The sequence below is a fragment of the Streptopelia decaocto genome, assembly GCF_964273445.1.
Source record: "Streptopelia decaocto genome assembly, chromosome: 12".
NCBI classification, from domain to species: Eukaryota; Metazoa; Chordata; class Aves; order Columbiformes; family Columbidae; genus Streptopelia; species Streptopelia decaocto.
In genome coordinates this window covers 11,464,080-11,479,300 of record NC_138667.1, presented here as the reverse complement: position 1 = coordinate 11,479,300, position 15,221 = coordinate 11,464,080, and the positions used below count along the sequence as shown (strand labels likewise).

Below are 15,221 nucleotides of genomic sequence, written 5' to 3'. Positions count from 1 at the left end.
AAGTGGATGTTAAGCATCTAATTAGAGTTTTATAATACAGATTTTTATAGTTCATTTTGAAAGTGTTTCCCTAGTACTGCAAGAAGTGCTAGATGTTGTCACAGAACCTTAGGAAACAAAATTAGCCCTAGTTCTGGAGTGCTTACAGTGTAAGTCCCTGGGTCTGGAAAGAAGCAGAAGCATGTGTTGAAGCCTGTACATTTTTGTCAAACCACCACAGTCCTGACTTTCAGGAGGGCAAAATCCATTAAAACATCTTTGAGGATTTAGGCCCTAATTCCTGATAGAATTTCACTGAAATTAAAGACTTCCATTGTGACCATGCTTCCTTTTTCCCCAGCCCTAGAAATGGTGGTAATTTAAGATATTTAAACATTGAAGTATCTGATATTTCAGAAAACTCTCAAAAATCTAGCTACAAGTGCTGTTACTATTTATTAATATTAAGTGAACACATCTTATTTCTGCTATAAATACAATGTATTGTGCTTATTTTATAAAGGAGCTAATAATAAAATACATCTGAAAACAAGAAAACTTGCTTTACTTGTGATCTTTTAGTAAGAATGGTTAATATCACTCTTCACTTTCCTATAAGAATATTATACACTACTTCTAAAGCAATGTCTGTAGAGAGAAGTAATGTTACTGAATAATGCTACTAAATTCATGGCCTGTAAAACTGCACAGAACCACACAGAGAAGTGATGTCTGTTAGTCAGCAGTTTCTTCTAAGTCCTTTTCTGCAGGCTGTGAACTGGTTGTTTCTTTTTCAGTCTGAGAGTACATTGAAGTTCACTGGGGTCTGTGGTCAGGAGGTTTGCAACTGAAACCAGGCTGACATTGATCCTGAGGTCTTTGAGGCTTCTCTCTAATGCTGCTGGTACCATATTCAGAATTAGTAGGACCTTCCTGTTCTTCAGATATCTGGGTTGAAACCCTGGCACCATTGAAAACACTCATTGAAACTTCTCATTGACTTTGATTCAGCCGAGTTTCCACTCTTAGAAATACTGAGGCTAAATTTACAAATATCATGACAAAGATTATATTGATCTACTATCTTTAGAGTAATATGCCTTTCTGTGCTGGGATCCCATAAGGTCAGACCTCCCTACAGGATCCTTTTCTGGCATAGATCACAAGGTAATTAGGAGACGGTAATGATGAAAGTAATAATCTAAGATTCTTCAGAAAACTAACAAAGCACAGTTTGAAACTGTCCTTTTTTCTGTAGAAAACAAGTTACAATTACTTACAAGTAATTGTAAGATGGTTGCTCTCCATGACCTAAAGTTGGATTCAGTCTTTGATTATCCATTTCCTGGGCCTTACATGGATCCAGTGCCCCTGAGTATCTATTCTAGAAATTGCCAGTCCCCCATTTCTGAGGAACTCACTAGATTTTACCAAAAGGTGTTAATATTACAGCATGAATATTCACCAGAGTGGCTCCATACACTGGAGACTATTTCCTGACATACTTTGTCCAGTCAAGAAAATAATCGACTTGCCAACTAATCCTTATACTTCACTTTCTTAATTCCTCTCCTAGTTGCACTGCAAATAATCTGGAAACCTTCTTATGTCACAATGTATAGACTCAACCAGGCTGCACAATGTACAAAATTGCCCTTCTAAAATCTTTTGATTGCAAAATCAAAGCTTCTGAAAAAAATAATGGTAGATTGAAGTTTATTCCTGAGGCTCCCATTGTATGACAGCCATTAATTAAACAGTCACAAAATAGGTCTTCTGCTGGACCCCTGTCTTACTCGGTGACCCACCATTCTCTGGGAAGGGGCAGCTCCTCCAGTGTTCTGTTCATCCTCATCATTCAGCATGTGGCTTTAGGTTTTGCGTAGCACACCTCCCTAAATCTGCACTGAGCAGACTGACTAATTCCCTCCAGGGCTTTTTGTGGGTGATCTGCATCCTAAAGAATGCTTTACAAATAGTCGGTGTGCTTTATGAGGCTGCAGTAGGAGTTTGCTGTCCTCTAAGTGCTTCAGCCATTAGATCTGGGTAAGCAGGCACTTGCTAACAGCAAAACAACAACAAAAAAAGGCATAGGTCTAATTAGGGGTTTGTAAGAGAACACATTGGATTTCAGGTCCAAATGCTTCACATACACCCCTCCTTCCATGTTGACCTTCATTCTTTCCCACTTCTTCATAAGTTGTGGCTTCTCTTTTATAAAAGTTATAATATTTTGGAGGCAAAACCACTGTATGTCCACTAAACTTGTTTTGAGACATTAAAAAATAACTTTGTTTCCTCAAATGTTTCAGTTTAAATGACTTCAGTGTGACAGAACTTTTAAGTGCTGAACACCTGGAAATTACATCTTAAAATACAAAATATGAGGCAATTTAAAATAAGTCCTATTCAGTGCTAATTGTCCAATTTATTGAGTGCTAAGCATTAAGCTGTTAATGCCTGCTTTGCATATGTCTTTCAAGAATCAAGTCATTCAGAAACATCAATGGTATGACACTAAGTAACTAAAACGATTCACAAGCTGCTTGCACAATAGGAGGTATCACAGCCTCGTAATTTATCTTAAAGAGATCAGAAGCTACAAACAAAAAGAATAAAAATAAGCTCCAGCCTTGGCAGAGAGCCATGGTGTTGTTTTGTTTTGTTTGTTTTGTTTTTTTTCTTTCATTCTTTCTAAAATAATATATGAACACTTCACCTGGGATCTGTCCCAGCTTGATATGCGCAATTCTAAAGAAAAGCTCCTTTGATCTTTCTTAAGACGTGGAAAATGGGAAACTCACCTTCCTTCAGGCAAATACCCAAATGTTTTGGCACAGTTTGATGCCTTAAGAAATACTTCACTTGGTTCTCAAATCTTCTGTTGCGCAAGGCTTATCTTAATTGCACATGGGTGGACAACCCTAACCACCCACACACAATAAAATTGAAGGAGCCAGTGTGCTGTGTTGCATATAAACATGCACTAGAATCACTATAAGGTCAGAATTCACACTCTTGAGCATATCAATACCCGTCCTGGCTTGTACTTTCTTCCAGGTATACATGGTGTGTGAAAATATGTGAGTTTCAGCTGTTCCATATGCCATTTTTTTCAGCACTGTTGATGTCCTCAGTGTCAGGCACTCCATCATATAAATGGGAACAAGCTGCTGAGCATCAACACTTTTTGGAATGCAGCAAGGTGACATCCTCGCATGCAGAATAAAGCAGGCACTTAACTAATGACATTCTGCAGCAGCATATTTGGCATCACAGTTGTGCTCCATTCAGGGCTCCAAAAATAAAACCAATATATCAATAACTGCAACAAATGCCCGCACTCTCAGAAAAATATGCAGTAATATTTTATCAGATATAACAGACCTATTAAACTGAATAAACATTTGTTCACCAAGTAATTGCTTTTTCTTCTCCAAATTAACAACTTGGAGAGCTGAGAAGCTGAGAAAAGACAAGACACAATGACGAAAGTAGAAAACTATCAGAGGCCCACAGTTAACATACATGTATTCAAACAGTACCTCCCAGCTCAATGGAAACCAGTACGACTTTGCTAATGAGGCCAAGATTTCACTCATAATTTTTCAATCCAGAGTATTTACCATGAATTTCAGAATTAGTTTTAGGTATGGTGAAGAGGCCTACCTATCCAACTCTGGGAAGCAGTTATTACTAAACAGATCTGAACATTTGTTTTACAAAAAACAACTTTTTTTTTTTTTTTTTTTTTTTTTTTTAGTAGCTAAAATCAATCCAGCTACTCTATTGTCCATGTCTGCCTGGAAATGTTAACAATTAATGACAAACATAATATGCTACAAAGTCCCTAAGCAGCTGACTGCCAGCATCAGTTATCATTCACCTATGAGAATCACAGAATCAGTTCAGGTTGGAATAGACCATGGAGGTTGCCTGGTTCCCCACATCCTTGCCCCACCACCAGACCATGGGCAGTTTAGAAGACATTAATTTTTTAATATCTCCAAGCATGGAGCTTCCATAATCTTTCTGGTCAACCTGTTCCATTGCTTGACTTCTCTCACTCTAAAATTTGTTCTCCTCACATCTAACTGGAATTTGTCTTGCTACAAATTGCACTACTCTCTCTCTTCCTTTCACTGTGCACCTCATAGAAGGGTCTGGCTCTTGTCTTCTCTGCACACCCCTATAAAGTAGCTGAAGACAACAATGAGATTTTGTCTTCTTTCTTTAAACTGAACACACCACTTGTCTCAGTCTTTGCTAGTATGACATGACATGAGCTTCATTCCTCTTAACACAGTGGTTGTTCTTCACTAGATTTGCTCCAGTATTTCAGTGTCTTTCTTGTGCTGAGGAGCCCAGAACTGTGCACAGAAATCTAGATGCAGCCTCATAAGTGTTGAACAGGGAGCAACAACAATTTTTTTGACTTGATAATTACATTCTTACTTATAGAGCTTAGCATGCAGAGTTGGACTTGTTCACTATAGGGGCAAACCATTGGCTCATGTTCAACTTGTCCACCAAGAGAAGAACCGCTTTATTCTCCTCTCAATCTGCCAGCGAATGTTCTCAAAGACAGCACTGTGGCCTAGATGAACCTTTGGCCTATCTGAGCGTGACAGGTCTCAGGTTGTCAGACCAGCTCCATATGAAGACTATCAGGGCAAACAAGTCTCTGCAAGTCTGGACAGAAAGATGCCTCAGATGAAGCATCATTTTTTCAGTCAAACAGTGACTATTTTCTCCAGTTGACTAACGAGTATTCTGCCCATTATTAAAGCTAGGCATACAGCCACTGAGATATTTCGGTATCCTTTTAAACTGAGGTTGCAATAAATACTTTGTGGTACTATTTTTTTACCAAATTTCATTTTGAGATTTTGCATATGAGTGTTAACTCACTGCAGAAAGTGAAACTGACTCTTTCTGTGAATGGCATTTTTCTTCTCAGACCTTCAAGACAGCTTTGATATTTCAATACACAAAAACCTTCAGAGCTTCAGCTGACCCCCTGTTGTGTCCCACTTGTAGAGAGATGCTATTTGTACACCATACAATATGTCACAGCGTCTCATCAGAACTATATCCCTCCTATCCAAGTGGTCTGGGCAAGCCCTACAAAGCTTAAGGTCTGCTGCTCAGACAATTAATCTTAATTTTATTCAAAAGCCCTAATCAAAATACCTAAACATTACCAGAAAGAAAACATTCACACCATGGTTTTCCTGCTATGGGGCATAGAATAAGCATCAGGAATCCTTTCAAGAGCAATGTAATTTTCAAATGCTAAGAAAAATCTGATGCAAAATCCACCTCGCTCATTAGCCCCCTCCAACGTCCAAAAGTTCTCTCTTCCTTACTGCACTAGTCCTCAGAAAATCTTCCTACATCAACTCAGAAGACTGGACACAGATGTCTATATTCTTCCACTAGGAGGATGGGATTTATCCCGAAGTTGCATCAGACTCTATAGCACCGTATTAGGCAAGACAATGAAACTAAAGTGGCAGATTTCCTCATACCAGTGTCAAAGAACTTGCGTGTTCTGTCAAGCTGCAGTTCTATAGTTTCAAGATATTCTCAAGCACCTTGCTTGCTCAAAACTATTCAGACTCTGAGTACCTTCTGGGTTGTTTTGGGTTTTGATCTTGTTGCCTAGTGTTGGTAATTGTCCATCAATCAACGAACATATCCTGAATATTCTCTATGAGTTCACACATGTTCTGTGTCAGGCTCTTCAGAAAAGTTTTTTGCTTTCCAAAACAAAAATTCCACTGACACCCTAAAGCAGCAGAATCAAGACCAACCCCAATTTAAATCACAGCCTGTCTGATGTGGTCTTCACCTCACGGGAATATGCATAGATGTCCAAGTTAAGAACGAATGAAAATTTAAAATGAAATCACTAAAGTAAGGGCATATATAAAAAAAAAAAATCTAGAAGCCTCCACCTCAAATAAGATCTTTACATATCATTACATAGCACGGAACTGGAATTTGATGGCATCTATTTTAATTTTTTTTGTCCCATTAAGTGATGAGAAATTAACCATTTATTTACTACCTACATTCTTTAAAGACAAGATGATCTGTATCCCTCTTGGTTTCAACATGAGTTAGTGGGGCCCAAGGTCTACTTGGCCTATTACAACCTATTTACTGTAAGAACTTAGTCCCTGTGAAATTAGTAAATATGAGCCTAAGTCTTGCATGGGGAAAAACCCCTTAGCTATTTTGCAAGGTGATCACGGAAATACTGTGAATTGTAGTGGTGCACAGGGATCTTTCATATTGAGAGAATTTGCACATCTATGTTGTAAATTGCTAAAGAGAAGGCAATTCTGGAATGACGGGCTCAAACAAAAGTTTAGGTTCAAAATTTCACATGATTTGGACTTTATGAAAATTAAGACTCAGATCTGAGTTTCCCATTGTGATTCTATCCCTGGTCTGTACTATAAAAGCCAGAAAATTATGGCCATTGATTAAGTCATTAACACACTGCTATGTTGGATTTGTTTAAAGAATCCCATCTGATAAGACATCTACTTTGCTGGAAATAGCAATAAAGGATATGGGCAGGCAGAGGATCTTCTCCATATCCTCATGACAGCAAACAAGGCAGTAACTCAGCAGGATGCACAATGGCCACCCTCTTTGCTAGGCAGTGACACATGGTGTCTTTGCTCCTTCTGTCACCAAGCATTGCTTCTGATCTCTAAACTGGTGGAACTTCAAAGCCAGAAGAACCCTGAAAGACTGGGACATCTCCTGGGCTGTGTGTGAAGGTGAGGGTATTCACATGAAACAGACTTTTGCAAGCAGCAGCTGCTATCACAGAGCAGTCTGAAAGGGCTCAGCGCATGGCCACACTAACCAGCATCACTTCTATCCACAGTCGGTGACAAGGGTCTCCAAAATTTCAAGAGAATGGGACTTATGCATTTCAGCTCTACTGGTATGAATATTTTGGAACACACCCAGTAAAAATTATTTTTTGCTCTGGGAATTATATTAATCTCTAAGGGTCAAGATGACAGTGACAGAACAGCAATACATAACCACCTTATTGAGTCACTCCTTGAACTTGCTACTTGAGATGGAACAGTTAATTAAGCTGCGGATTAGCCAAAGTACAATACATCTCCTTTTATCAACACAATGCATGCCGTGACGCTCATCTTCGCCCTTCGTGTTGTACAGAAGACATTCTTATTGCCACTACCCATGGGCAACACCTTCTTCTAATTACCTTCTCTACAAGGGGGATTTCGTCATCAGGGTTCCTGCTCTTTGTGCGTGCATGTATACATATATATATCTGCCCTCACAGACACACAAATCCGCATTCAAGTTAAGTGTACTGGAATACTCAGAGCACAGATTGGCTGTGAAACAGATCAAGAACCCATGTCTGCCATGAAGATAACAGGTGCCTTTGTGCTTCTCGCCCTGGCAGTTCTTTGCTTAGCAAGTGAGTAATCTTTTTTAATTTCTGATATATTATAGTTCTAATGTTCAAACAACAGAAGCTTCTCGGTCTACTGGGACAGTAAGCAATGGTTGCTGGACTTGGGTGGCAGAAAGTGAAATTTTATGCTTGTGCACTATTTAGCAAGCAATATTGCAGCAGCTTTACAGTTGCAAACTTGTGTAGGTTAAATCCATATTTTGCTAGTGGTGTGAATCAGAGCTGCATTCTGTGTTGTAACTAAAATTGAACGGTAAAGCCTCAGAACTACAGCAGGTTTTTATCTTTTTATTTGAACTATCTGAGCAGGGAGCTTGGAGCTGGTGAGGTCCTTCTCCTGCCAAACTGAGCGAGCAGGACACATCATGCATGGGACACATCATATGCCTGTGAAGGACCTCTTTATGATGTTATTTTACCAGACAGGAGAGAGCTCTGAGTGCAGGTTACTCTGTGGTAAAATAAGGAGCTGGGAGAAATTTCTTGAGCATTCACTTGGTAGGGTTTTTTCTAAACAAAAACTTGCAATAAAAATAAAGATCTAGAAAAATAAGTAGAATAACTGAGAGGAGAGTCCAAGTCTTCTTTGCTAGTAGCATAGCAGTTCAACAGCAGTATGAATGTTAAAGAAGCAAAACAATGAAAATGTTATAACAAAACCAAAGTTATGAAACAAAACAACATTTCCATTGTAAATAGCTCTGAAAATTTTGCTTTGAAAAGTTTCTCAGAATGCCCATTTTAATGAAATGGCAGGCTTCTGATGGAAACTCCTTTCAGACAGTGTTTCATTTACTGTAGATAAATAAATATTGCTTTCAGAAGAATTCAAGCAAATCACTTCCTTGAACTTTCTAGTTTCTCTTGTCTGCATCAAAACATTATGGAGCAATACTTTTTGAACTCATCTTTTTTTTGCATTCACTTCCAAATATATAGTGAATACTAAAAGGTTACCAGAGAAATTTTTTTTTTTTTTTTTTTTTTGGTGGGAGTGGGTTAAATCGGATCCAATTCCAGGATAATGAAAGCTCAATCAAACGTCTGGTGACATAGCTTGAAACTTGACATGGAGCATTATTTATGCTAGTTTTCTTTACTCTGAACAGCTTTATTTGATGAGAAGATATAAGCAGCTCCATGAAAGGAAGTTTCAGTGGAAAGCTTAAAGGATTTATAGATCAAAAAAGCTATAATTAGTCATTAAGACAAATGCTAAAGCCTTATTGCCTTTCAGATTGTAAACATTTTCTTCCTGCTCCTTCTGCACAAAGCCTCTGCCTGATAACTTTTATCCCTTGGAAGCCACAGAATGACAATTACAGGACAGGAGGAGAACAAAATACATTCCTAAAGACAGTAACAAATGTGTCACCATAATGGAGGCATGCCAATATTACTTTATTACTTTCTGGGAGATATAATTATAATTGTTTTGAAGTAGCTTTATGAAGCCCCACCTGAGGACAGGGTTTCATTACATTAGATGCCATATGTATGCAAGACAGGAGCCAAATAGTTTTGAAACCGTATCAACTGGCAAGGGAAACCACTTTTTAAAGTCATATTATGATCCAAATTGCACTATTGTCATTATATATATTATTACATTTTAATGAAGATATTATCCTCATTATTGACAGAAAATAAAAGTATAAAAGGACTGTGTGATTTGCTTACAGCCTCAGTCATGCTCAACAAATTTCATCCTAAACAGACTTGCCATTGAACATAAAATTGACTCCTGGGTCTTCAATCTTTGTCTGGTGAAAAGGGGAAATTACCTCTAACAACAAAGGCTGTTCTAATTGCTGACACAGATTTCTAATGCTAACGATACAATAAGGTCCACTTGTTTAATAGGTCCTGACACCTGTATCTTATTAAACACTGAAAAGCTCTGTTAGTTGCTTTCAAGGAGGTAAGAGAGTTGGTGTTGCTGGAAGGGCTGCTGCTAGTGAAAGCATCCTGGTTGCAAGCTGAATGTTCAAAAGCATTTTTTTATTTTATCTTTTGTGATTCTGCTTATATTGCAGATGCTGCCAAAAGGAATGAGGTGAGTAATTTTCTCCTTTATTTCTGGATTAAAATATATAGTTTGTAACAACATGAAATCAGGGAAAAAAAAAAAAGTCACATTAAACATTAATTAAATGTTGCCAAAGTATTGAGATTTCAGAGAGCAATCCCTGAGTTTGAGATATGTGGTTTCTGAACAGTTGCCCTGGAAACTTCCAGATGCTTTTACCTGTAATGTAGTCTGGGCAAGAAATGGTGCAAGGTCAAATTTTAAGTTGGATAAATGAAGATTTTAGAAATATTTATCTGGTAATGACACCAAAAGACTTTTTTGGTGTCTTTCAGATTCCAACTCATGTACCTAGAGACTTTAACTTCTCTCTGGCTATGCTGGAGTGTCTGTCCTGGAGTCAACCTCTGAAAGAAATGAGGCATCGAGCAATAAAAATCCTTACTCAGCCAAGCAGAGACAGGCTGTGTGGTGGTCCAGTGGACAGTAATAGGGAGTGGAGGACACACAGAGAGCTGCTCCCATACCAGCACAACATCTACAGCCTCTGACCCCTAAAACTACACCAGGACATACACACCTTTCCAGGAAGAGCCTGTTCCACTCTCCACACCAAACTAAGTATCTTGCCCATTTTTCCAGCTGTTACATAAATATATATATATGGGGCAAATTAACCTATTTTATAAGTTTTTTTTTATTAGCTGGCCCTTGCCTCTCACAAGTTGGTTGTTGAACAGTGTTTAAATGGTATAAGTTACAAGCCACAGAGATTCCCTCCCATGCTGCTGCCTCTGCTGAGTTATGTTGTGGAAACCTGGCAGCTCTGTCAGGTTTCTGACCTGCTTTGGCAATTGGGGCACAGTGTGCTGCTTCAGAAAAACCTAGGGAAACTGACATCCCGTATTCTCTCTCTTTTTATAAGTGGGATGCTGGGTTTAAGCCCATAATACACACAAAAGAGTTATTGGCCAGTGCCTCTCTTTGCCCCTGGAGACCTCCCGGTCTGTGCCGAGCCCTGGCACAGGGATGGCCACACACAGCTCCTCACTCTTCACCCGCCTACAGACCCCAGGCAATGATTACTGTAAAACTAATCTTATCACCTGTATAAATCATATCATCTGTAATAAATTCCAGGGTTTGGCTGAAGTAACACTCATGTCCTTCACTAAGAGCTGGAATGAATGGGGGGGGGAAAAATCAGGCCATAACAACAGAACAGCAAGGCTGAGTTCTGTTTTAAATCCTTTCACCAGTGTAAAATGCAGCAAGAGTTGATATTTGTGCAATAAAGAGGCAGAAACCCTTCACAGCCTTGAAAACTAATCTCACCTGAATTTACCGAAAAATTGCAACTGGGCAGAAAAATATATGAAGACTCACCTTTCCTGTAGATGGAAAAATGGCTGTATTTTTTCCAGTGACTGAATTCACATACAGCAAAGTCCCTGAAGGTGCTCAGTGCCTGACATGGGGAGTGTCACACACATCTCTGTCAGAGGAATGGGTTTTTTTTTTAAGTTTAGGCTCAGCTAGTATAGAAGGTGAAGCCTCATTGACTGCGTTGATGTAGAGCAGCTGACAAGTTTGTCCAAAAATTTCATATATTATTTGTGTAGGTGAATGGAGAATGTGACAGATTCAAAGCAAAATGATACTGTATTTGCAGGTAGACTGCAGTGAATACAAAAGTTTAGAGAGAGGAAGACCTATTTACTGTGAAAGACTCTATCAACCTTTCTGTGGCTCTGATGGGAAAACATATAACAACAAATGCTCTTTCTGCAAAGCAATCCTGTAAGTACAATACTACATAGTTACTCCTGAATAAGCCAGAATCTGAGTTTAGCTGAGTTATCTGGTATTTCTGTTCCACCTAAGCGCTATAATTATTTTAAGGGTAGCTACTCTTCTGCTTCTTTGCTCAATCTTTACAGACTAATTGTTTATCCCATCAATAAGGTCCAATTGTTCTAAATAAATGACTTTGATGTTTGTGTGAGTACTTTCCTATTCTAGCAGAAAGTGTAGAGGTCAGACAGTAAAGAGTCCAATGAGCAACACAGGGCTAACAAGACACCTGTACACAAATCAGATCATATAAGAATTCAAAAGTGGTACCAGAAATATCTTGCTTTTTATGGACAAAATAAGTAATTCTGAGAAGAAAAATGTTTACGCATCAGTGTCTTCTTGTCTGCTACAAATGTTTATAGTATCTTCTCTGTTAGCAAGCTGTTGGTTGAGGACTTCAGAGGGGTTTTAGTTTACAAAACTAAGCTTACTGTCTGCAACGTCTATATCCTTCCTTTCCTTTGCAGGAGAAGCAGAGGTGCCTTACATTTGAAGCAAGCAGGGGCATGCTGAATGAATTCTGCATGACAGAGAAGAGTGCTGAGAACAGCTTTACACTGCCTTATCACAGTCTCTTACTTTAATTTAATTCATCCTGCGTGTTCTGATGACAGTGAACAAAGCACAAAGTGGGCTATTCAGCTGTGCTCTGTCATTTGCTGCTTCTCTCTGCTCCAGAGTGTTGGGATCTATACTCCTGTCCTCCTTGCAAACCATTTCCTCAGGATTTTCAGGAGCATTCTTATATCTGTAGTGAGCTGGTTTTCACATGAGCTCTTCCTTATACTTTTGTCTCCATGGTTAAAGTTCAAATCTTCTAAAAATGCCATCTGATTTTAATGGACTCAAGTCAGTGCAGGCGTTGCCTCTGCTTTCCTTGTTGGTGAAGTGTTTTCTTTCATTTACCCAGAAACTTTTGCAGATGCTTCTTTTCAAAGGTCTCAGCTTTCCTAGGCACTACTTCAACTCTTTCAGTTTTGTAGATAAATTTTAAATTTTCATTTTTCTTCCAATGTTGTACGTTTCTGATTCATGTATGTTGTTTAGCTACTTAGATTGCATAGTTATTAAAATAAACATCAACTCTTTTTTTTTTGGTCCATGGTGACCTTTCTGGAGAATATGTTTATTGCATCCATTATTCACAAATAATATATTTCCCAAGTTACAGAAGATAATCACAGAGCAGGAGCTAGGGCCAGATATTAAAAAAACGAAGTCCGGAAGGCAGAAGTTGTAACACTGACAATATGCACTAGATGGCCTCACGTTACTGGAATTTATCCTGCGACCTGGCTCTTTTTTTCCTTCAAATGAAACAAATCTGGTAAACTGTTAAGACTGTAAAAGCTTTAAGTCTTGTCATTTAAGTGTGATCATCAGTGATTCTGTTCACTTTTTGGTAAATTGGCTGCTTTCAGACCTGAACATGTTTCTGTTCTGCTTTTACATCTGTGTTTTGTTCATTATTAAACTAGAGTATGTCTTATATGCTTGAATCGTCAGTCAAGGGAATACATTTTCCCAGAGTTAAAACTTATTACTTTACTGAGCTTACAAATGAAGAAAATTTTGGAACTGGAATGTGGGTGTCATTTCTGTCTGGTACTCCAATTGGGCTGGAGTAGGACTCCCACTTCAAAAGAATGTAAAGTGAGGAAAGGAACCCTTGTCCTTATCTTTGAAGGCAAGACACCAAAAAGGCCAGCTGTGCCACTGCACATCCCTGTAGCATCAGGCAGACTGTCTTCTGCAATGCAAGGACCAAGGGGGTTTGTTGGTCTGTGGTGTCAGTATGTGCTCTTTCTCCTGGCAGAGCTGAGAACATCACTCTCATTGGAGTACACTAGAATGGTGGCATATATAATGGAAATGATGCTGTACACTGGCATTAGAGGTTTTGTCCATTTTTCTCTGGTCAAAGATAGGGACACTACATATAACTGAAATATTTTCTAAAAATCTTCAAGAAACTAGTGAAGTTGCCATGTCTTGAAGTTGCAGGTAAGACACCTGACTAGAAAAGCAAAGCAATAAAAATCCTCCATTGGGTCACCAGACTATTCAGGTACTTTCAATACATTATTTATTTCTTCTTTAGCTAGACTGCTCATACTAGTACCTCCAGCATTAATTAGATATGTTGTTGGTAAAGAGATATATGTAAATCTGTGCTAAGGTAACAAGAAACTGTTGGTTAGTCGAAAATCCTCATGACCTCTAGCACAATAACAGCAAGTCATAGGGCTGTGTGCATAGACTAGTAAAAAGAGGCAAGTCAGATGATTCTGACTACTCTCTTTTGGATTAGGACATGAATAGAACATGAGGATATAGGCTGGTACTGAAACTTAAGATAAATCAGTGGGAGCAAAAAAAATCTGCAGGTATGAAATGTTATTGTTCATCAGCTGGAGCTGTTTCTTGTTGAAACAGATAAGCTGAGAAAGATAAGGAACCTAATTCTCTTAGTATTGAATCAGAGGAATTAATGGGGGATGTTGGAAGAAAATTCTTCTGTCTATCCAAGGACACAGACTAAAGCCACCACTATCATGAATTCTGTTTATCTGGAAACTAGGTCCTAGCAATTAGGCAGTAAGAACACAAATGAGCAAGATAATATTGTAAAAGCTTCTCATAGCTCAAACGCTTGTGGCTCTGGACACTCAACCTGAAAACATTCTCACTGCATGTCAACTCGCCCTGAATGTATTTTGACTGACAAAGATCAAAATGAGAAAACAAAGTCAAACTCTGATGTTTCATCACGATAGCAGAAAATCCAGCAGCTAATTTGGGGATATTTTCTGCCTCCCAGCTTGTCTTGTTAGAGCTTTATTGGATACTCATACCATCTGCTTTAGTATATTGAGATATTTAACTGATTGTGTTTGTGGACCATTGCTAGGATACCAAGTTTCTTATGCAGGCAACAAATGTCCACATGGGTGACTAAGAGTCCTGTAAGTCAGATGTCTAAAATAGACCACCACAGACCCCTGGGACTCTAAAATGTTTCTGACAATTTCTGACATGAAACAATAAATGAGAGCAGCTGGAGAGCAATACTTTCCAACATGGAGTGCTTGTACTTTTTATCAGCTCCTGGTAGCATCGTGTGCTGGCCCATAGCTGCAGGTAATGCTGAGAAGCATACCAGCTTTTGGCACATACCAGAGTAAAGAGCATGTTTGCAAGTTGCTGTAAATGACATCGGAAGAAAATGCTGCAGTGGCCGGACAATCTAGACAGTCAAGTTTGTGTGATGGAGCAATGACATAGAAATATGGGGAAGAAAAAAATGTACGTAGCTTGAGTAAGCTGATGAAACATGCTCAGATTCTGTTTGCTAGAAAATAAAATAGAAATAGTCAGATATTGGCATTGAATGGAAAATAGAACAGATCTTGCACTCATTGAGGATAAGAGTTTTCAAAACTCAGTGCTGAAAAGGTTTCGATGTACTTGTTTATATTTGGAGCAGAAGGAAGGGCTTTCACAGTAAGGTCTTACATTTTCTTTTTCTCTTCTATGATAAGAGGTAATGAAATACAAGCCTGAAAATCAGGTTGGATTCCCAAACAAAAGAAAATGCCAGTGCTATAATTAAGCTACTTTACTTGTCCATAAAGCCTGTGCTGTATTTTCTGTTGTTGTTGTTACTATCATTTTCTGATACTGCTGTCACTGCCATTGTTCTAGCACATAAGTACAGCTGATGAAGAGCACTGGTGCTCCCTGTACTCAATATAAAAGATGGACCCTGCCCTTAAAACCTCAGAGATTGTCCTGGAAAGCAAACTGTTAAGGGGGTACAGAGCCATTTTGATCAAAGCCTCTTATGTATCAGAGATGTATGGGTGAGGCAGAGCC

At 38.7% G+C, this 15,221-nt stretch overlaps 1 protein-coding gene across 1 annotated transcript; it reads left to right on the top strand.

Moving 5' to 3' along the window:
• Nucleotides 1-7,398: 7,398 nt before the first annotated feature.
• Nucleotides 7,399-11,858, top strand: LOC309445244 (ovomucoid-like; the record flags this gene model as incomplete). Its single annotated transcript, XM_082063822.1, has 4 exons — nucleotides 7,399-7,462; nucleotides 9,496-9,515; nucleotides 11,161-11,288; nucleotides 11,813-11,858. 4 exons carry the CDS (start codon nucleotides 7,399-7,401, stop codon nucleotides 11,856-11,858), a joined length of 258 nt encoding a protein of 85 aa, XP_081919948.1.
• Between the last annotated feature and the right edge of the window lie 3,363 nt (nucleotides 11,859-15,221).